At 40.4% G+C, this 23,409-nt stretch overlaps 1 protein-coding gene across 5 annotated transcripts in view; it reads right to left on the minus strand.

The window, feature by feature from the left end:
- VPS13B (vacuolar protein sorting 13 homolog B) overlaps positions 1 to 23,409 on the minus strand; it is a 629,099-nt gene that overhangs the window by 298,828 nt on the left and 306,862 nt on the right. For all 5 annotated transcript variants that reach the window (XM_072151499.1, XM_072151498.1, XM_072151501.1 and 2 more), the window contains exon 23: positions 15,058 to 15,292. In XM_072151499.1, coding sequence (XP_072007600.1) covers positions 15,058 to 15,292 — 235 coding nt within the window. The remainder of the gene's footprint in view (positions 1 to 15,057; positions 15,293 to 23,409) is intronic.

The following is a 23,409-nucleotide window of genomic DNA, read 5'->3' on the forward strand; positions in this document are numbered from 1 at the left end:
AAATGTGTTTGTTTCTTTGAACAAATTTGATGTTTTGGTGTATTTTGCATGGTTGAGCCTGCTGGTGCACCCATTTCTAGGCATTTTTAGGGTATACCTCAATAATTGTGTAAAGGAGAGGGGAATTAGTACTGTGTAGTGATGGGCAGCATAGAACGGACAACAAGGTGCACCCCCAGATGTGGCACCACCCCGGGTGCATCAATATCATCATATATATTTTACATTAAGATATAAGCTTTATTTTTTTTAAAGGCCAAGATGAAGGACTGTAAACAAATGAGCCTGAGGGGCTCCAGGCTCCTTAGGAGTTAATGGAGCCTGGAGCCCCTTAGGCTCATTTGCATACAGTCTTATGAACCGCTCCATATATAACTGGTTTTACTCTTGTGGTGATTTTGGACCTTTTAAAAGGGATATTCCGATCCTAGGCATTACTAGAGGTTAATTAATTTAAAAATGGTGGTGCACATATCACAGAAACAGCAGATCATGATTACTCCGCACCCTCCAAAATCAGCAAAATGAAGAGAAAGGTGCACCTGCACCAACACCAACATGTCCATGACCATACCATGAACCCAAATAGGCACCATATAGTGGAGAATTGGTGTATGCAACAATACATCAATGGGGCTCATTTACTAAGGGTCCGCGGACCGCACTTTGAGCTGCATTTAGCAGGTGATCTAGGCGCACACGATCAGATTTTGGTGCATCGTCACCGGGTTCCATGCGGCACCAATCGGGGAACGATCCGACGGATTCTGACTCAGCGCAGGATTTAACATTTAAATCGTGTCGCAAGACACGCACCCACATACACCGGGAAGAAGATGGTGAACTCCTCGGACCTGAGCGGGAAACGACACATGCAGGATATCTGGCGCACAATGTAAGTGAATCGCGGCAGCTGGGCATTCTCGGCAGACAACGCACCTCGGGGAACAAACAGGGACGGGTAAGGAAATGTGCCCCATTGTGTAAAGATTTTACAAAGCCTGTCTCAAGATGACAGATCGTGTAGAACGGCTTGGACCTCCTCAAACTTACTGTAGCTTTGGCATCATTAATCCATCACACACCTCTATGCACCAACGTTGCAGTGTTTAGGGGTTTGAACATTATCTCTTACCCTCCCCTTCCGTGTACTGTCCATAGTAAGTCCAAGGATGCGTGAGCCACGTGAAACAGGCCATCACTTACATGTGTATGGCTTGTTGCTCATTCCCTGCATGGTCTGAATAAAGTATGGAACTTTATGGTGCATGCACAGAATATTCCTTTTCTTCCTTGAAGAAACTTTGTATTACAATCTGTAGCACCTCTTTGCTTCCGTCCTAAGTTAACTACTTCAAGCTATGCATGTTGATGAACTGATAGACATTAGGGGATAATGCCATTCTTTTTATTATACTGTATACTCTAAAGATGACCAAATGCTAATATTACAATCAAAGCCATCAGAACGTTGAAAAAACATGGCCGCTTTCTTCCAAAAACAGAGCCTGACAATGGGTAGTGCGTGGTATTGCAACAAAGCTTCATTCATCTTTATACAGAAGATGAGAACAGAAGCAATATCAGCACAATCCATAATAAGGCGTTGCACTGTTTTTGAAACCTACCTGATGAAGAGTTACTACCTTGGAAACATCCAAGAACTCCAACGGACAGTTTTATTTGTTAACTTGGGAACATGCAGTATTCTCGGATCTTTTTTTCCTCTTTTGTTCCAGATTTTTGGAAGAAAGCAGCCATGTTTTTCAAACTCCGGACAACCCCTTTAAGAACCAAACCACCAGCTTTACAAGGTCAGGACCATTGAACATAGAAATATATTACGATGTGAAACAAGTTGAATTCTGTATACTGTATACAGTTCAGGGTGTGCACAGTACATCAAATTGGGGACACATGGGGACTGTGAGCTATGTGCCAACTCTTACAGAATATTAATAAGAGAATACCTAGTCATGGATTTGGTAACTTTGTAATCTACATGATGGGGAAACATTGACAATCCCTTCCCTCAGACAGCACTGGAATTAATGAAAACGAGAGCATGGATAAGTATTTCTTTGCGGTCCATCACCATGTACATCTGATAGAAATTCACTGAACTCATAGCTGCTCTAACCACTCTTCTTGGACAAAGATGATAGGCATTGGGAAATTGTCTTATTAACCAGGGGAGACAACATATTTTGAGGAAAGCAAAACATATTGAAAGGTTTTAGGAAAGAGGAATATGTTTAAAAAGTAGCCTGTACGCCCCCTTGTAAATGTGCTTTTCATTTGTGGAGGGAGGCTGAAGTAAGACGTTTGTAGGTTTTTAAGGGGAGTGGAATGTAAATTACTTACAATCACTGTCATGCATGGAGAAAACAATGTTAGATGGTGTTTTTCACATTATCATAGGCCGAGAGTGAAACAAAAATGGATTTGTCTCCTAACTTACCACAGTGACATTGCAAGGAAGACAAGCGTTGCCAAATACGACCATATCAAATGGATGTGACTTTACAGAGTTCAATTCTACAGTGCTGACCCTAAATCACTGTCTTTATTCTGGAGTGGTTTGCAGGTTGTGTATTGGGACAACCTGACATCTGCATTTGGATTCAGGGGGCAGGTATATTTCAAGTTGTCCAATCTTTCAGTGATAAGTAAATTAAGGAACCTATAAAAAGGGGTTATTTAAGTTAAAGGGGATACTGAATTATAGCAAACATTAGCAGGGTAAGTATAAGCATTCTCCGTGGCCATGCACAATAAAAGTCAATGGGGGCAGTGAATCAGAAGACAAATTTTTCTTATTTATGGTCGTATGCACGAGGCATTATGTTGTTAAAGTTTGACATTCACTGCCAGGAGCCGTGAGTCAGATGACAGCCAGCAGCAGGACACAAGAAGCCAGCAGGACATGGGACATCACAGAAAGTCCTGAGACCTGTGGCAGTGTAGGGTCATGTGACTCACGGCTGTAGATGGAATTTTATAACAAAGTAAAATATGGGGGACTCTAATAGGGTCTTATACTCTATGTTATAGTTTGGTGTAAGTGGCCGACTTGTTTAACATGCAAATCCCAATGCACATTCACTTCACTCATATGGAGTTATAATAATAATTCTTTATTTATATAGCGCACACAGATTACGCAGCGCTGCACAACCATGTCAAATTGGTCCCTGTCCCCATGAAGTGTGGGAGGAAACCGGAGTACCCGGAGGAAACCCACGCAAACACGGAGAGAACATACAAACTCTTTGCAGATGTTGACCTGGGTGGGATTCGAACCCAGGACCCCAGTGCTGCAAGGCAGATGTGCTACTCACTCAGCCACCTTTACCACCTGCTAACTCATCCACAAGTAAAACTAACAATGTATAGGGCGCTTTATAAGCTTTCCAGACACCTTTCCTGTTTTCCTATTGTCTGCTGCTTTAGAGCAAATTCCATTTTTATCTTTATATAAATCTTGGAGCACCAGGGGCAGATAGATGTGTGCTGGTGCAATTGTTATTTTCTTTCCCTGCTGCCCAGCTACACCTCTTTATTCATTGACTGTCATCCCTCACAGATAAAAAAAAAAAAATAATAAAAAAGAAGTAAATGGGTGCATCGTCCCTCCCCTATTGTACTGAGAAGATTTTTTACATGAATTATCTCAAATCTATTAAATGATGAAGGGTGGTTCAGGAAAAAAGTATGCTTTTACTTCTGAGGTAATTTAGGAAATGGCAGACCCCCTTCAAAGGTAAAAACAATAAATTCTATAAAAGCAAATAGAAAAACTGCTAAAAAAAAATCTAATAATGTCTTACATTTTTACAATTACATTTATTTTGTGAAACCGGAACTTACCCATTAGGTCTCATGCAGCCGGCTGTGTGCTCACCCTGAAGCACCCAGGTGCGGGAGAGCGGAGGTCACCCCTCCTCTAACCGTAGAAGGATGCCGACCCAAACTGGAGGGGGGGAAGGACATGTACCTTACCATGCCCTGCGACTGCCTGGCCAGGTCCTATATGGGGTCTATGATCTGCCCAGATCTGCCCCCATAACGGTTGTGTGCAGGAGACCTAAGGGAGGATCTCACAATTTTTATTTTATTTATTTATTTATTTTTTTAATAGGTGTCCATTTTCCTATCAGACCAATTATTTCGTCGAGAAGATTGGTTGAATACTGGATATATAGGCAGTTATTTATTGTGTGATTAACTGTGGATCTGTGGTATTCAGTCAATGGGTCCAGTATAATTGTGAGCCCCATTGGGGACAGGGACTGATGTGATAAGCTCTGTGCAGCGCTGTGTAATCTGTGTGTGCTATATAAATAAAGGAATTATTATTATATTAAAAAGCGTTCCTGACGCCTTTCCCCAGCATCCACGCAGCAGCCATCTGCCAAAAGGGGCAGAGAAGTAAGGTAGAGAAAACTGCTCATAAATACAGAAGACTAAAAACACAAAAAAACTAAGTGTAGCAAGTTCCTCTTCCATTCACAGAAAAGCAAAAAGCGATAAGAATTGCTTATTTTTTTTAATCAGCATTACACTTGGTAAAATATTGCAGGGAGACATGACCACACAACCTTGCTATGCAAACGTCTTTCGAAAACCTGGAAAAAATAACCTAAAAATTATTAACATCGGCAAAAAAGTCTGTACATAAACAAATAAAGACTATTAAATAGAAATTATTTTTGTTTCAGCTTTAGTCTCATGGCAGAACATAAAAATGTTTTCCATACACAATATGCGCGCTCTTTCCATGATATCATGGATAAAAGAATTAATGTCATGTGTCGGAAGCTGCAAAAATGACTTGACCCTAACGTTGCACTTGTTGCTTTGGAGAGAGGAGACACGACAAGTTTTACTGCCAAACAACAGAGAATATATTAGGGTACTGGAAGAAAAAGTTAAAAAAAAACAAAAAAAACACATTTCATGATAATGGAAGAATTGATTTATCAAAAAAAATTTTTTTTATAGATTTTTCCCTCCGGAAATGGAATTCTAATGGCATTTTTGTATTCTGAAATGTTTGAAAGAAAGATCTGAAGATCGGATGTATGCCCTGATCCATGCACGGAGTTATTCAGGGGGGGGGGGGAAACTGTAAAATATTATCCTATAACATCTCATGACAGATAACCATATGTACAAGAGGAGAGGAGGAAAATCACCTTGAATGATTTAAAACTTGTACCATAATTGTCTCAATAAGGCAGAGTTCCGGCATGAAGGAACGGCGTCAGCTACATTAAAGAATTGAAAATATCGGGATTATGTGAACATTTGGTTGGCATTATTCCCAGCGCACAAACCACTATAAAAATAAACTTTTTATAAAAGGATTTAGCCTATCGTAACAAGGGGAAATTTCTCTCTTTATAGAGAAGATTGAGTTGCCCTGATTTAAAATCAGATGAAATGTTTAAGCTGCTACTTGCTTATCGCCCCGTTCATCTAGCGAGATCCTCCTCGCTGCCCCGTTCCGAAGTCTAAACTTAAAAGACACATTGGCTTGTTACAGTCATATTTCAAAGGGGGAAAACAGGCGCGAGACCCGACTTCTGGGTGTGAAAGGAAACAAATTTTCTCGTATGTGATTTTTATAGTAAAGATTTTCTTTGATCTCCTTGGTACAGAAAATAAAAGGATACGAAGAAATATCTGGGCTCGGGATACAGGATGTTGAGATAGAATAGGTAATTGGAAACATAACAATGTCACCTTGAAGTTAAGTGGTCACAGAAAGTGTGGATTTCCACATTTACACCGCAGACTTACATGAGAGTCCAGGAGAACCTAGGTACTATAGATGAGCTGTGCACACCTGTTGCACATAACTACAAAGAAAGTTAGTGGGAACATAGCAATACACTATACAAACGCAAATTGTATACATCATAGACTGTAAGCTCTTGTGAACTCCTCTCCTATTGCTTCATGTGACCCAGTTATTATTCTGTATGTCTTATTTGGTTGGTATATGTCCCCCATGATCTGTACGGCACTATAGAGATAAAGCTTTGTTATTACTGACTATATAACACTGCAGGATAGCCTTAGTGCTTTAAAGGAAACCTACCACTTGACGTGGCAGGTATACGAAGGAAATACCGGGCACCAGCTCAGGGTGAGCTGGTGCCGGAGCTTATTTTTGTTAGTGTTTTAAACCGCTGTATCGCGGTTTAAAACACTTTTTAAACTTTGTGGTCGAAGCTGCTTCGGCGCAGGGAGGTCCGCGCTCGGCACTTACCGTGCGCGCGGCTACATAGGAAGTGAAGGAGAGCCGCGCGCATGGTAAGCGCCGAGCGCGTACCTCCCTGCGACGAAGCAGCTTTGGCCATAAAGTTTAAAAAGTGTTTTAAACCGCGATACAGCGATTTAAAACACTAACAAAAATAAGCTCCGGCACCAGCTCATACTGAGCTGGTGCCCGGTATTTCCTTCGTATACCTGCCACTTCAAGTGGTAGGTTTCCTTTAACTGCGTTTGTCCTTACTATTTGTCAGCCCTTTATGGTGAGGGTTCACAGGTTGAGCCCTCTCCGTACCGGGTGGTGACTGCTGTATTATACAATGTACACCGGCCACTAAGATCCGCACACCGTGCTGGGTGTTAACCATCTAACATGCCCACAGTAATATAATGGTGGTAGCGCATGTGTGTCGCCATATTGGATAAGATTGTTACCTCCTGTGTTGTCAGGGGGTGCGGATGGGTTGCCCTGATATACTTGACAATCAAGGCTGTGCATCAATGAAAAAGCCAGCAGGATCCCAAAAGAGTTTTAATAGTAAAATTGGCTTTTCCCAAAAGAAAGATAACCTAGATGAAAGTTTACCTTTCTGTATGCAGTGTCCCTAGTCCCCTAGGAGGGGCCAGTGAGGAGTGGAACAGACACGTATGATGTCCTGAGGCGGGAAGCGTTGGGGGAAAGGAGATATGAGGGACATGGGAGGTTTTTTTTTTTTTTTTTTTTAAATCAATGCATGATGGATTGGTTTTCCGAGGGTATAGGAGAAACCGCTCCTCACTGGCCACTCCCATGGGACTAAGGACACATCTCTGCATACAGAGAGGTAAACTTTAATCTAACCTTTTTTATCTAAATCTTTTTTTCTGAAGCAGCTAGTTTTACCATAAAAACTTTGTCAATGTGTACACTATTTTCTATGGGGACACATTCACATTCTGCGAGGAGATTTTGTAACTCCTTCATCCCGAATGCTATCAAAATATACAACAAATCCACCAGCTCCCACAGGACTAATGTTTCACTGACAACCTATAACCCCCTTGCTCAACCTCCCACCCCCCACATTAATGATTCTAACTGTGTGTTTGAATTTCCTTTGTGTTTCCATGTATTTGTCCTCCTGGCTCGATCAATCTGTGTACAAAGCAATTTCTTGTAAGGGATCAATAAAGTTTTATAGTTTTGTATGGGGGACCAGAAAAAGAGCTCCTGATAACAGGTTCCCTTTAAACCAAAGCATAAACAAGGTAAGGGAGTAGAAGGGGTGATACTGACTATTTTATTTATTAATTATCAGTAAGGCTTTAGAAAGGAAGGCACTAAAAAATGAAAACACAAAATCAGAAAAGGGTCATGTTGTAAGCATAAGGTGGTGTGTTCAGGCTAAGTACCTTGGGCAGTATGAGCTGGAAATATAGCCCTCTCTTTTACTAAGGCCTCATGCACACATGTGCTTAAAACTTCCCTGTTCGTGACCCTTTTCGGCCAGGTGGAGATGGGAAGTTGAGTGCAAGGACATAAAAATTGAATGGCAGTGATGCACAACTGGACAGGAATAAGATTTTTTTCTATAATTTTTGTCACAGTGAAGTTCGACACAGAAGTCGATGGCGGCCGTGAGATATTTTTGTGGCTAGCTCTTGGTGGCCATTTACGGTCATGCGAACAGAAAAATAATGCAAACAGAAGTAGACATCTCTGTGTAGTATCTGACAAGATTATCTGCAGTAACTCTGTCTGACCACAACACATATAAAGGAGCTGTCTGCTTACTGTTCCATACTGTGTTTTTCGGCTTCTGAGAAGAATCCGTGAGCACCTGGGCGTGGTTTTCACACCAATCTGAAGATGCTCATCGGATAGTTTTATCCATATTATTAGCCTGGGTACATAAAGATATCATGTACATACAGTATTCATGAGAAACTGCCAATCTCACTATCCAAGTGACAGCCATGTGGAGCTTTGGGGGCAATGGGGTTACATGTTTTCAATTTACTGCACTTAATCTATTTCCATTTCCTCCTTTGATGCCGCCAAACTTCCCGTCCGTACTCTGATTGGCAAACATTTTGATTAGTTCCATTGATTCACAATTTCCATCTTCTTTCACTTATCTGCTTAATTTAGATCAGAAACCAGTAGCATGAACACTACGGCAATTACCATTTCTCACATTACTTTTCTGCTGCATAATATGCCCTGGACTCATTACCCTCTGATTTATATTCTCTTTGTTCCTAAAATGAACTTCATTTCAGGTCTGGATATGTTTCCAATTCAAATAATTTTGATTCTTTTTTCAGGTTTTACCTTCTTTGACACAGCAGCACAATGGGAATTCTCATCATAGAGTGCGTACACCTATAGGCAATGTATAAATATGCCCCACCAGACACCATGTGCCATATTTCTATTTTGCATTTCTACAAGTGTCTGTCCAAAAAACAAAGCAGGACTAAAAGTTATAGGAACCCATCACCAGCAGGTGTGAAAAACCTGTAATTTCCCGAGTGTCTGTGTTAACGAGTTTCAGAGTAATGGTGAATCTTGAGGTGTCTTGAATGATGCTAGAGCTTCAGGGTGTAGGATGTGCATTTTGAACCACTTCCTCAATACAGAGTGTAGGTTTTTCGGATGAAATTAAGGATGAGATGTTGATGGTTCAGCATAAAATTGTCATATGTTTGCAGTCCGTTTTTATTCTCATATTCTTTGGTCCATTTTTTGTGGATGTAAAAAAAAATAGATGTGGATAACACATGGACACCTCAAAGGATGCAAACAGACAAATCTTTTACAGATGCAAAGCAGACATGGTAGGGTGGAAGACACTGGAATCTGCAACTTCGGACACTTAGGCCACGATGTCCAACTTGCTTTTCCACCTTTCAGTAAGACCATTCACTGGATTTCTGGGGGTCCCAGCAGTCAGTTCCTCATGGATCAATGTTATTATACTGTAGCTAGGGGAAAGTCCCTTTAAGTGAGGGGAACAGCAATTAGAAGCAATTAAAATATGGAAAATAAATAAGGGTACATGTGTGCCAAATAAAGAAAAAATACAGCTCGTTGATCCTAGATCCGACACGTGCTGGGGATCCACAAAAACTTAGTGTTATCCAAAATACAACAAAAGAAAGATATCTCAGCACAGGTGTTGATAAAAAATTCCTCCTTCTTCCAAGCTTTATTTCATATTTGTGTCCATAAATGTGTTTCAAGCGTATAAAACGCCTTTGATGATGGATTAATCTTGTGCTCGACTGGGTCGTCACCTGGCCGACTACATGGCCAAGAGGAGGCAAGAGGAGGGTTGAGCGCTCCTCATTCCTCTCCTCGCCAACAAAAAGCTGGGTGGCCACCACCATGCAATAGTAAAATATATAGGACGAGTAACATATTTTGCACAGCGCGTGAAGGTAAGAACTGAATCAAACATAATTCGGGGATGATGGAAGTTGTAGTTTCACCACAATGAGAATCTCACAGAATGCAAAACCACGGCTCTAGAATAGTCTTCCAGTAAAGAAATAATATTCAAGGCCTGTAAAGGGAACAGCTCCGGAGAGAAGAGCGGATGCTTAGCACATAACAGCAAAGCTGCTGACCTACCAGAAGTCAGGGTCCATCTTGCTAACGTTTTAACAAATTCCTTTTGGGTGACATATAAAACTTGCTGAAAACACAAGGCCAAAGGTCAAATATGGTGTAAGCTTTAAGCAGCAAGCGAGGTGCTAAAGGTTACATGGTGATGGTTATCTGCTGTCTATCATCGTCTCGGGTTCACAATATTATACAAAGAGGGAAACATAAAGAGGTGGAAAATAGATGATAATCTCGTTGGGGAATGACCTCACATCATTAGAAAGTGTCCGGGACCTGCACAAACATTTTCTTAATAAAAGGGCATTTTTGAATGCTAAGGACTGAAATTTCATCACTCCCTTAGAAATAGATAAGAGTCACAGTAACATTTCACACCATAAGACCAAGTTCATCCATTCACAAATAAAATATAAAATAATAATTTATATAAACTTGTTTTAGTATAGCGTACAAGCTGGTTTTTCAGCGTTAGAACAATTTTAAAAAATAAAAGTGTTAGTCATTAAGTTCATGGATAATCTGTCTGCTGAAGGCAATTGGATGTTATACTTTATGGCACTGATGGCAAACCTATGGCACTGGTGCCAGAGATGGCACTCAGAGACCTCTCTGTGGGCACGAGGGCTGTCTCAGAGTTTGCCAGACATGGCATCTTCCTGCAGTCTCAGGCAGTCCAAGTAGTGCCCTGCTATTTTAAAGTGACCCATCCTGTGCTGCTTGGTCCTGTCCGAAGAGTGAGAAGACGTGGACAGGGCCGGATTGGAGCTCAAAGATTCTGGTAGCAATAAGTTTGTTACTGCCTAAATTGCCGTGTTGGCACTTTGGGAAAAGCTAGTGTGTTTTGGGTCTCATTTTGGGCACTCGATCTCTAAAAGGTTCACCATCACTGCTTTATGGTACTTGGTGGGCAGTTCAGCATTTAGAGTACAATTCTCTTTCACCATTTCCTACTGTGTCCCGTTTTTCTGGCGCAGATTAATGTCATGTACCTAAACATAGGCTTTTCAAAACTGCAGGTCATGGAGACTACATCCTAAATCACTCACAATTATATAGTCTTCTTCAATCCCCAGGCTTTTTTTGTAAAGCTCTACGTGGATGGCATGGGGGTATCTCTGAGTTGTCGGATGCAAACTCTTGTTCATTGGGGATTCTGAGAAATCAAATATGCAAATACATTTTCCAGGATGGGATAAGGAGAACATTGCCTCTTGGATATCATGTAAGGCAGCCCCCTTATCGTCAAGCATGACATTGTTAAAAAAAACCTGATGACATGATGTGAGCCAAACCAGTAAATATATTGCAAAAGGAACCCATTTCCAACTGTAGACAGTGCTGTTTTGATGTGCTTGCATCTCTTAAGCACAGTGCAGGGAACAGATTTGCCCAAGTAAAAAGCTATAGGCTAGATTCAGAAAGTAAGAAGACTCCATTCCAATTAAAGGGATTTGCCCATGAAAGAAAGTTCTCAAAATTTAATCCCCTAGTGATGTTAATATAATAAAGATCATCTTAACCCCCTTAATTTACAATTTTGCTCAGTTTTATTGCTTTTTCAGCTCCTATAACTCAAGGATGGTCATTGTAAAATTCCAGAATGTGGGCAGGGACTTTATAAACAGACACATAGGGGGTCATTTACTAAGGGCCCGATTCGCGGTTTCCCGACGTGTTACCCGAATATTTCTGATTTGCGCCGATTTCCCCTGAATTGCCCCGGGATTTTGGCGCACGCGATTGGATTGTGGCGCATCGGCGCTGGCATGCACGCAATGGAAATGGGGGGGCATGGCCGAACGAAAACCCGACGGATTCGGAAAAAACGCCGCATTTAACACAAAAAATGTGTCGCGGAGCTTGCACTTACCTTCACTCAGCCCGGCTCGGTGTATTCCAGTGCTTTCCAGGGAATTTCAGCGCAACAGCACCACCTGGTGGACGTCGGAGGAACTGCCTTAATAAATCCAGGCCGGATCCGAATCCAGCGCAGAGAACGCGCCACTGGATCGCTAATGGACCGTGTAAGTAAATCTGCCCCATTATGATTCCTCTGTTCTATGAGATGCTTTTTGCCGACATTGGGGCAGATTTACTTACCCGGTCCTGTCACGATCCCCGCAGTGCGTTGTCCGACAATGATTTGGGTCTGCCGCAATTCACCAAGGTCGTGCGTCCAATTCCTTGAGATTCGCAGGAGTTCACCTTCTTCTTCCTGGTGCATGTAAGTGCTTGATCTTGCAACACAATTTCGTTTTTAAATTCCGTGGTTTGTCTGAATCTCTCGGGTTGACGGACGGCACGCCCCCCCCTGATTTCTGACGCATGCAGGACGGCGCTGATGCGCCACAATCCGATCATGTGCGTCAAAAGCCCGGGGCAATTCGGCGCAAAACGGAAATATTCGGGAGACCCAAGTATTCGCGGACCCTTAGTAAATAAGCCCCAATATGTTTAGTTTATCAGGCTACAAGTTTATCTACACTTTTATTTAGCTTCGGAATATTCTACTAGTATCTGACACATAGAAAAAGAAAGATAGGACAGATCAGAGATGATGATATCCATGAGATGGATAAAAAACACAATGATACTCTCAGCTCTTCTAACTCACCTATAACACACTCTGTTATATGCCTTCATCCCCTGGACTTTATATGTCGCAGCTTGTAGAGTATGTCTCTGTACACTGCTGCTTGATGGCAGGAAGTGCCTGTGCCTGAGCTGGTCCTGTAATGCAGGTGGGAGGAGGCAAAGAGCACTGCAGTGTGCACACAAAAGAAGCTATTCATGAGAAGAACCCGAGCATAATGAGAAGATTTACGGTCAGATCCAGGGACTACCAAAATTGTATACACAAGGACTGATAGAGACTGGTTGGAAATATATCTGAGAAATGCTGTATTTTTGTTAATAACATTGAATTAGATAGAGAATGTGTTATTTTGTTATCCTAAGTATATTTAAGAATCTTGTCTTTGTGGTAATACCCCTTACAGTAATCTCTGCAGGTAGGTGGAGACTTATCCCACATTATGCTATTAGGCTTTCTGTCGAAGTCATACTTGATGATTAGGGGGCTGCCTTACAAGGTAGAAAAAAAGCAAAGTGTTCCTTAACCCATCCTACAAAATGTATTTAAATATTTAATTTCATATGTACAGACCAGCAAGGCTAAGTTCTGTCTTTCTTTAACCCACTGTAAACAAAAAAAATTATTACATTTGGCCATATTTTCACACCGTAAAAGCCAGCTCCCTATACTAATCCAGTTATTTTGCTATGGTTAATTGCCAAAGATAAGCTAGTTAAAACTATGAACAAAAAGATGTATAAACACAATAATAGCAGTATAGAACGTGTGCATTGGCAATTTACTTTTTCCCAGGGAAAAACTCCAAGCACATTGGGTGAAGGTGCCAGGCTGTTTAATATCAGCTTTAGCCTCTTCCAGCACCATAATAGTAGACATAACTCTGAACGCTAACAAGTTATTTTATGGTTAAGATGTAACAGCACAAGGAAAAAGATTCAGTCCAGAAAACGTGTAACACCTGCCATGTAATAATATTTCATGCTGTACATTACATAATAAAAAGAAAAGTATTTGTACTATTGCGGTTTCTATTCTCCTTGAAGAGAATCAATTAAACACTGGGTAACTGGGGTCCACAAAGGTCCCAAAATATTCAAAAATTACACACAACCCTTTCAAAGATACTGACAAAACTAACATAAAGGGGTTGGCCACTTTTCAATAAATCTGTTCCAGACAGGTCTCTGCATGTGTATGTACTTGTATCTTTGCCTGCTCTAAGAGCTTCAGTCTTTCCCTGTTCTCCCCCTGCTGCACTCTGCCTCTCTACAAAGTTTCCTGTTCCTCACTTTTTCAGTCCGTCCTAATGTTTTCTTTTCTCCGAGTCCATCTTACTGACAGACACAGGCAGAGGGGAGGCAGCAGGATAAGTTACAATCTCCTGCTGCAGGTCCCTCATATTTATCAGTGTTTACACATGTAAACAAACATCCTACAGATTGCACAGAGAGTCTGCACACAGCAATAAAAGAAGCATCAGGGATGATAAATCATTTGGTGAGAATACAGAGATTATTATTAAGGGAGAAAAAGCACATGGGAAATTTATGTGAAAGAGTTGCCAACCCCTTTAAGGCCCCATTGCACACAACCACATTGGGTGTCATGATCTGGCCAGATCATGGCCTCCAATATGGTTGTGTCTATGGGGCCTTCACCCAGAGAACAAAATCTAATAATGCATAAGGTGTTAATAGTCTACATTCCTTGTGCCTCCCATTCTGTCCTAGGTGCCTACATAGCTTAAAATTTTGGGCAGATGAGTGGCACCATAAAGATCTATTACACCCAATCACAGTCTGGGGAGCACACTGGCCACATTTACTAAAAACAGTGCAGTCTGTACAATGTGCAGTTTGCTTGTGTAGCGTGCAGGGGGCGCCAGATTTATGATTTGTGTAGCCAATTCTTCATGAATCTGGCGCCCCCCTGCAATGCCCTGGCAGAATGCACCATATCCTATTTTTGGGCAGATTTGCGTTGTGGTTGCTCAGATTCCAATAGAGAGGGGAGAGTTGAGGTGTGCTCACCTCCCCCTTCTCCACCCAGAAGCATTAAGAAGGTGTGAATGTGAATTCCACTCCTTGTTTTGACACTACCAAGATTCTTACTTTTATTAGAAGTGTGTTGTACCATGTAATAGCAGTCATGATTAAGGGTCAAAAAAATGTTGGAATTTGTACGCCTGTTCCAGTACTTTTATGTTTTGTACAGTATTTTTCAGACTATAAGGCGCACCATCAATAAATGCCTGCTAAAATGTCTAGGTTCATATATAAGGCACACTGGACTATAAGGCGTACCTGATTATAAGGATGAATGACCTGCAGGTGGCTGACCTGTGCACAGTTCAAGACAGCTGTTGTCTGTAAGGAAGGTTCATATATAAGGCGCACTGGACTATAAGGCGCACCTTTGATTTCTGAGAAAATCAAAGGATTTTTTGTGCGTATTATAGTCCGAAAAATACGGTAATACCATGAAGTTCAAATAGAGAATGGTATTTGGTTTCTGTTGCTCAAGTCAAGTCTGCTTTTGTATTTACACACACACACAATAAAATAAGGCTTACCTTCTTCCACAATAGGCCTTGAAACCACAAACGGGATCTCTTGAATGGGTTCAATGTGCTTATGACCAGCACTCATGATTTTAATATGAGGCAAACAAATGACAAGGGTCCCTGGCATAGTGGCCTGACCGTGATACCAACTTCTTACTGTGCCTGGAATGTCATTGGACACAATGGTGCTTGGTGCTGGTAGAGTGTCATTTGGGAAGAAGACACAGCAAGTCTGGATCTCCACCTAAGGAAAGAGTAAAGAAAATTGTGATAAAGTAGTGAAGATGATAGGAGAAAAAAAATGAGAAGAAACTCAGATTACTCAAAGTAGGCTTGTTTTGCTTTTTCAAAAAATAAAATACAAAAATGGCCTCGAAGGCTAAACTCAAGCCTTTATTGCTGCTGCACAGATAACAGGAGCAGGACCTGCTCAGAGACAGCCGCAAGACCCTAAGGAGAAGGTAGGGGATGTTTCTTATCACTTCTGCCTTCTCCTTTCCTTACTACATAGCACTGAAGTAGCGATATGTAGAGCATAGAGGAGCAGCAGCATATGATGATTGTGGAAACATCTAGATAATCAATAAATGCCCCACATTTCGCACTCATCTCCTGTTGGGGGACTATAATACATGTTCCATTGTAATTATATACTGGATTGCCAGTATATAAGTAATTCTCCCCATGGGAAGGAAAATCTGTGTTAATGCATCGCTGGGATGATCCTTATAGTAAATGCATTTTATATTAGCTTTTAATTTTTCCTTTGTGGCTCAGTGGTTAGCACTACAGCCTTGCAGCACTGGGGCCCTGGGTTCAAGTCCCTTCCAGGTCTACAAAGAGTTTGTATGTTCTCTCTGTGTTTGCGTAGGTTTTAACCGGGTCCTTTGGTTTCCTCCCACACTCCAAAACATACTGGTAGGTTGATTAGATTGTGAGCCGCATTAGGGACAGGGACTGATTTGGCAGTTTTGTGCAGCGCTGTGGAATCTGTGTGCGCTATATAAAGAAAATAATTATTTTTTATTGCACTTGCTCAATTTCATTAAATAAAAACACATTCCCAAAGGTATCTATTATGTCACAGTAGGCAGTGCTAATGGAAAGCTTATGAAGAAGATTTGTAAAATTATGCCGATATTTCCTTGCCAATTCTATGCCAAAATGACACCCTTTTGGCATGCATCTGCCCCATATAACTCTATGGACTTCTAGATGTAAGCAAATGTTGTCCAAAATCAGACAAAAATTTGTGGCAATTTTCACCAAGACGATAAAGCTCAGGTACAGAACATATTGACAGATCGATACTTTGTTCTCAAATTCAACTCCAATCCTAAAAATAATGTGTTGTATGAAGAACAAAGGATCTGAGGAAGGAAAGCCAGCGGATAAAGAAAACTCTTACTATTTCCTAGTCTCACATAAAGATCATTGGAATCAACTCAAATGCTGCATATAAAAAGATGTTTTAATAAGTTTTTATTTCATGTCCCTAACGATGAACAGTCGGACATGTCTGCTCTGTAAACCAGATCCAGAAGTAACAGCCATATGTGCGTAATGAAAAAAATTTATCTACCTTTCCGCAAGTTTCATCCAAGAAAATATGACTGCTCTTGAAAGTGCGTTGGCACGTCAGGTGACAAAATCCTCTTTTGTTTGCAGTTCATTAGCTCTAGATCAGGCTGATCCCGGCTACTGCAATCTACGTGTTACAATACCAGAATACTGCTGCTGATGGTCCTGGGTTCAGAGTATTTTTTCACATAGGAACGGTGCAAAATTCATATTACGATAGTACTTATGGGTAATATGGCAACTATCATTCATTTGCAATCTTGTTCGTTTGCCAAAGAGCAAACAAGCCTATCAGAGGAAGGGAATATATGTATCTTTCCTTCTAAACATCTCTCACCTAATCAAGGGGAGCCAGGGTTACATGAATAAAAGGGAACGGGAGTTGGGTCACACCTCAGGAATGCCAAAAGATGTTTTATTCACACACAAACCCATCTCCATGTACGGCACAGGAGAAAACTATAAACTCTTTCAAAGTAACTGCAATCCTACAGTCATTTTCTTAAAATTCTGCAATGTATATTCCTGCTGTTTGTTACCTGGAAATGTATGATTGAGTTGATAACGTAGGTGTTATCATACCCTCTTAGGGTGTGTCCTTTCATTGTTTCATACCCTCAGCACTCATTGAGCAGCCTCAAAGTACTCAAAGAACTTCTATAAACAATGGAAATAAGTTTGCTGTCCATAGTGTCAATCAACAGAGGCCAATGGTGGACGAGCGGTACGTGTTTGTGCGGGTTTCCTCCTGGTACTCCGGTTTCCTCCCACACTTCAAAACATACTGGTAGGTTGTATAGATTGTGAGCCCCATTGGGGACAGGGATCAATTTGGCTAGCTTTGTGCAGCGCTGCGGAATCTGTGTGAGCCATATAAATAAAGAATTATTATGGGGTTTGTGGAGACACAAAGCCAGACATGTATGAACTTTGGTGTGGGAGCTGTATCAGGTTTGTAGAGGCGCAAAACCAGAGATGTATGAAGAAAAGGACCAACGAGATGTAACCAGTAGACGCAAAGAACTGCAGTAAAGTATTTTAAGTACGGTTTAACGAAGGATACAGAAAATAAGCCAAACTTGCCAAGTCAGTAAAAATTATTGATATAAATAAATCCGGATGTAAATACAATTTTCTACGAACAAAAATAATTGCTGAATACCTTCTGCTAACTTTAACATCGAGAACTCTTACTTTTAAATGGCTTAGTGGCTGCAGTCATTTCCAAACACCAATCTCTATACACCAATGTATCATATTACTGGTTTCAAGATGTTTTTGAGGTCACAAAATGTAAACTCCATTTCTTGGCTTGCAATTGTGGTCAAGATCCCCTTTAAGATTGTGGCTTCCTCTTCCTTCCACAACATGACATTCAGAGCTGAGCTGGAAAACTTGTTTGTCATGATGTTCGGTATTTGGAAGAATTGCCAGGTTCTAAGACATTTCTCTATACACATGTAAAGAATGCACTCTCATAGCGTCGCTCAGGGTGTTATTAGAGCCAATGGATGATCCAATGTACCGCTCAAAAAAATTGGTACAGATATTTAACTAAGCCTGAGAAGCAAACACCATTTACTACATAATAAAAAAGCAAGGGATCAAGGAAGCTCTTTATCTTGTAACCCCAAGTCAGAAGAAGACCAGAAGAGAAGAAAATACCTGACACAAAATCAGGTTATTTTATCTACAATGAACTATTTTATTTAAAAGATTGGGTGCAATATATTATAGGGTTGTCAGAAGAACTCAAAATTTAACTCATCAGACAAATTACAAGATACAATTTTACAGCAAATAGCCAAATCATCCTCAAAAACGGTTCTGACAAGGGCATTATCAACTTACTTATGAATTGGTCACATGGTCCTTTAAAGGAAACCTACCACTTGAAATGGTAGGTGTAAGCTGCAAATACCGAGCACCAACTCAGGGTGAGCTGGTGCTGGAGCTTACTTTCGTTATTGTCCTAAACCGCTGTATCGCGGTTTAAACACTTTTTACTGTTTATATCTGGAGCAGCTTCAGCGCACCAAGCACGTGGCCATGCTGTCACTGGCTCTCTGGCACTTCCTATGTAGGCACATGCACGGTCGTGCGCTTGGTGCGCCAAAGCTGCTTCAGATATAAACATTAAAAAGTGTTTAAACCGCGATACAGCGGTTCAGGACACTTATGAAAGTAAGCTCCGGCACCAGCTCACCCTGAGTTGGTGCTCGGTATTTGCAGCTTACACCTACCATTTCAAGTGGTAGGTTTCCTTTAAAATAATGGCTGTGGGCTCTGATCAATTAAAAACGTGAGCATTTTGTGCCGCTTTGTGCGGGTGAAACAATTCTCACTGTTGTGTGCATCTGCCCTAAATCTCTGCTTAAAAAAAAGGAAAACTTCTTCAGCAGTCAACCAATAGGTTTAAAATAATGGTTCATTTAAAACATATAGTGAAACCTTTCTAAGGCTACATTCACACGGACGTATAAAAACGGCCGTATACGTACCGTTTTTTTACGGGTTACATACGGCCACATTCATTTCAATGGACAATACGTCCAACCATTTATATTGCCGTTTTTGACACTGGAGTGTACGGACCGTATGCTGGCCGTATAAAAATATAGAGCATGTCCTATTTTCTCCCGTATTTCAGTTCTGTATGCCCTAAAAGTCTATGGGCATGTATAAAATACGGGTTAAATACGTGCTGCATACGGATGAAAAACGTCACGTATTTATACAGAAATACAGCCTGTAGATACAGGACTGGAGAAATACATGTCCATGTGAATGCAGCCTAAGACGCCACCTGTTTAAGAAGATTTAACACTAAAAAAACTTTTTTTTTTGGCAAAGACTAGATTTTTTCCCATTATTCTCTATGGAAGTTGCCCCCCTAAGAGTAGGCCATGACGGAGAACTTATATTCCACATAGATCAAAATGCGTAGGTGTGTTTCATTTAAGAACTGTACTCTTGCTTTTTATAGGAATAAAGAACCTACTTTTTAACCTATTGTTTGAGTGGTTCATGAATTTCCCTTCTTCAATTTCAACTCCATCCACTACCAACGCATTTTTTTCCTAGGACAACCTGCGTTTCGTCTACCTGTCTTGTGTACCGATTCGGACCGGAGTGAACAGATGTGTAATTCATCATATTCAGTTATGAGCAGTTATGAGCTCGCAAAATAATATAAAATAAAAATGATTGTAACTCACTGTTATTCTTCTCATTTTCTTTCTTCTCAGGATCAGGTAAAGGCGGTCCCCTACTTAAGAACAACCGACTTACAGACGACCCCTAGTTACTAGATGTTGGCAATTTCTTGTATTTTAGCCTCAGGATACAATAATCAGCTGTAACAGTTATCACAGGTGTCTGTAATGAAGCTTTATTGTTAGTCCTGATTCTTATCACAACCCAACATTTTTAAAATCCAGTTGTTACAGAGGCCAAAAGAATTTTGGCTGGGGTTACAATGATAAAATATACAGTTCCGACATACAAATTCAACTTAGGAACAAACCTACAGAACCTATCTTGTACGTAACCCGGGGACGCCCTGTACTCTACAATATCTCTCTCATATTTTTCATGCTCTAGTAGAGAAATTAAAAAACAAACAAACATACTCTTTCCCTAGCTTTTTCACCATGCAATCTTTTATTTTGCTAACAGTTAACCCATACCAATAGACCCCTTTAACTTTTTACCTCGCTGAAAAAGCTCTTCAATAAACCATTGCTACAATTAACAGTCAATTATCACTCTATAAACATAGCACATAAATAGGCACTGAATGCTCTTCGAAAAACGCGGAGAACACTCCACAGTAAGCCCAGCCAGTCACTACTGCAAGTAGCAAGTAGTCTGTAGCTAGAAAAATCAGCATTGATACCTCAGAATAGGATTAATAAAGAGAGGGCAATCTTCCCATAGACGTGGTATCCCTTTATTTTAAATCAAGGAAAAACCTGGCACACACAGCCTAAATATGCATCCACAATTAAACAATTCTGTGGTCTCTCGCTTAGAGAACCTGACAAGAATTCATTGCAGGAAAATCGTGGAATTTTTGAAAAAATAAATATATTGTTTCACAAAGACTCTGTTTGCATCTGATGTTAGTGCTATTTGAGTCATGCGTTGAAGTTAATTACGCCTTTGATAAGTAGTTTATTGATCCAAGGTTGCAGGACGTACTTTATTTATCCTGGACCATGTATTGTTCCAGATGTAAAGCATTTACATTTTTCTTTAGAATCCGACTAGAATTAGTCACTGGGTAAAGGTTTCAAGGTTTGTTCCTCTGACATCTACAATCATTTTCTGGTTCATTAGGAGGAGGTCAGATGTGCCATCACCACAACCTAGTTTCTCTGTGAACCAGGTTTTCAAGACTAGGGAAAACCAAGATTCATAAGGGGAAGCTCTCATGGAAAGACTGACCTTACCCCAAAAATTTTTTCCCCATTTTTTGGTAAAGGGGTTGGCCACTGTTACAAAACTTTCCTAGTGAACTACAAGACCCTAGTAAGGTCATCCATATAATACTTACCCTGGTAAGCTTTGTGGCTTTCAGCAGAAAAAGGGGAGGGGGGCGGGCATGCAGGTATAAATGTATACACGCCCCTTCATCATAACCATGGCATAGCCGCCGATCCGGCAAAATGTCTGGTTTGCACGTAACTCACCCTTACCCGTAGTTAAAGTTCAGATCTGCTCAACTCTACAGGCAGGATTATAATACACAACATTTTTTTGTACATCGCACCTCCACAGAACACACCATCATTACATAGTCTATAGACCTATCTATGTCAACACGATACAATTTCTTTCTATGGTTATGAATCTGCTGTAAATTATTTTAATAAATTCTGTAAAAAAATATGGTTGGTTTTAGGTTTTGTTTTTTTTTACAGTTGAAATATGGTTTTATTAAAGGACATCCATCACCAGGATGAAGGATTGTAAACCAAGCACACTGAACTACTGGTGTGTGTCCCCTATGGTAGAATCTGCTCTTCTTTAAGCTTCCTGTGCCCTTGTTTTTAAGGAAAAAAAGGTGTTAATAGATGGCTCTATAGATGTTAACGGAGCCTGGAGCCCCCCTGGCTCATTTGCATAATTGTAAAATACTTTTTTTTTTAAAAAAAAGACATCAGAAGCAAAAAGAAGAGCAGATCCTGCCAGAGGTTGGGAGCACATGCCAGCATGGAAATGTAATTGCTTTAAAATCCTTGATCTTGGTGGTAGATGTCCTTTAAGTACAAAAGAAAATGGATGACACATTCCGATATAAAAATGTACATAGCAGACAACCACAAGGGTTTAGGTGGTCTTTACTGTGACAACTAGGATACAGAGGGTCAGTACAGTTTGATGTTCGTTACTGATTCAAAAAATTAGAAGTATTACCAGGGGGCTACTCATCCCTTCTCCTACCAAACAGTATGTCACCATATGAGCCACGACCATTCCAATATATGCACAAGAGTCCTGAAATAAATGTGACAACGGTCACTTACCCCCTATATCTGTCCCTTCCCTGTTTCTCCACAATCCACTTTCATCTTGTTAGATCTCTCAATGTTTACGCCAACCATTGTAAAACATGGTACCAATTACTATGATACCCAAACATATTTGTCACTAACACCTTCATTGTGATTAAATTACCGTCATTAAAACGAGAAGCTGTTTACCTAAAGCTACATCCAACAAGCTTAGAGGAGACCACCCACACTCCCCAAATCTACGTGTGCCCTTGTGACAATACATCCGAAATCAGCTTTTCACTTTCATTTCATACATCGGATCACAGCTCCTCAGTTATAACAAGAGCCATCAGCCGAGAGGAACATTAATACTATTTATACGCAAATTATTTTGGGCGATTTTTCTAAATGACCATAGATTGCACATGAATAATTTGATGTTGGAGGCAGAATTCGGAGTGATTTACGGGGAGAGCAATAAATCTGTAACAGTAAATCTCGCATTAATGTAAAGATCTGACATTGCAGAGCTAAAGAAAGTGAAGTAATCTGCTAGCAAGAAGTCCTCGAGCTGGGGGTCACATCTTGTTCATGGAAACCATCTGGTTGGGACCTACTGAGCCACACCAAACACAAATGATCTTTAAAAAAAAAAAATAATAAAAAAAAAATATCCTATTCATTAATGCATCACAGCTGTAGTGAGCGTTACTTCATTTTTCCATGGAAACGTCGTCTATGTTTCAAAGATCTTGTTACAGTTTTGGTAGCAACGTGTTCTCTGGCCAATATTGGACACATTTATGTGTTAAAGAGAAGGAATTATTACAAATTCTTGAAATAGAATCACCTCCTATTTTAATTCCTGTTATGTCAAGAGCTACATATGAAAAATATCAATTGCAAATGATGAAGCAAAGAAGAATGTGCCGTTACCATTCGGACTTCAGGGAAGAGGACTACATCATGCCTTCTGCTCTACATTTACAGGTTACAGTAATGCAGATACTTCTATTTCATGGATATTCTGTACAAAACTTTGTACAGTGTTCCATATCATAACCATTTACAGTAAAAGCTAATTTTATGATGCCTATTCAAAAATGTAATATATAGATATACATATATAACTCATGTCATGCTACTGTAGGTTAAAATATCGACTTTTGGAAAGTTAATGTAAGTGCCAATGTAAATCCAAGTCAATAGGTTAAAAGCCAAAACAAAATGTATCCAAATTATTTCTTTATTTTTGGAATAGAAATATAAACCATATGAC

The sequence above is a fragment of the Engystomops pustulosus genome, chromosome 5 (genome assembly GCF_040894005.1).
Source record: "Engystomops pustulosus chromosome 5, aEngPut4.maternal, whole genome shotgun sequence".
NCBI classification, from domain to species: Eukaryota; Metazoa; Chordata; class Amphibia; order Anura; family Leptodactylidae; genus Engystomops; species Engystomops pustulosus.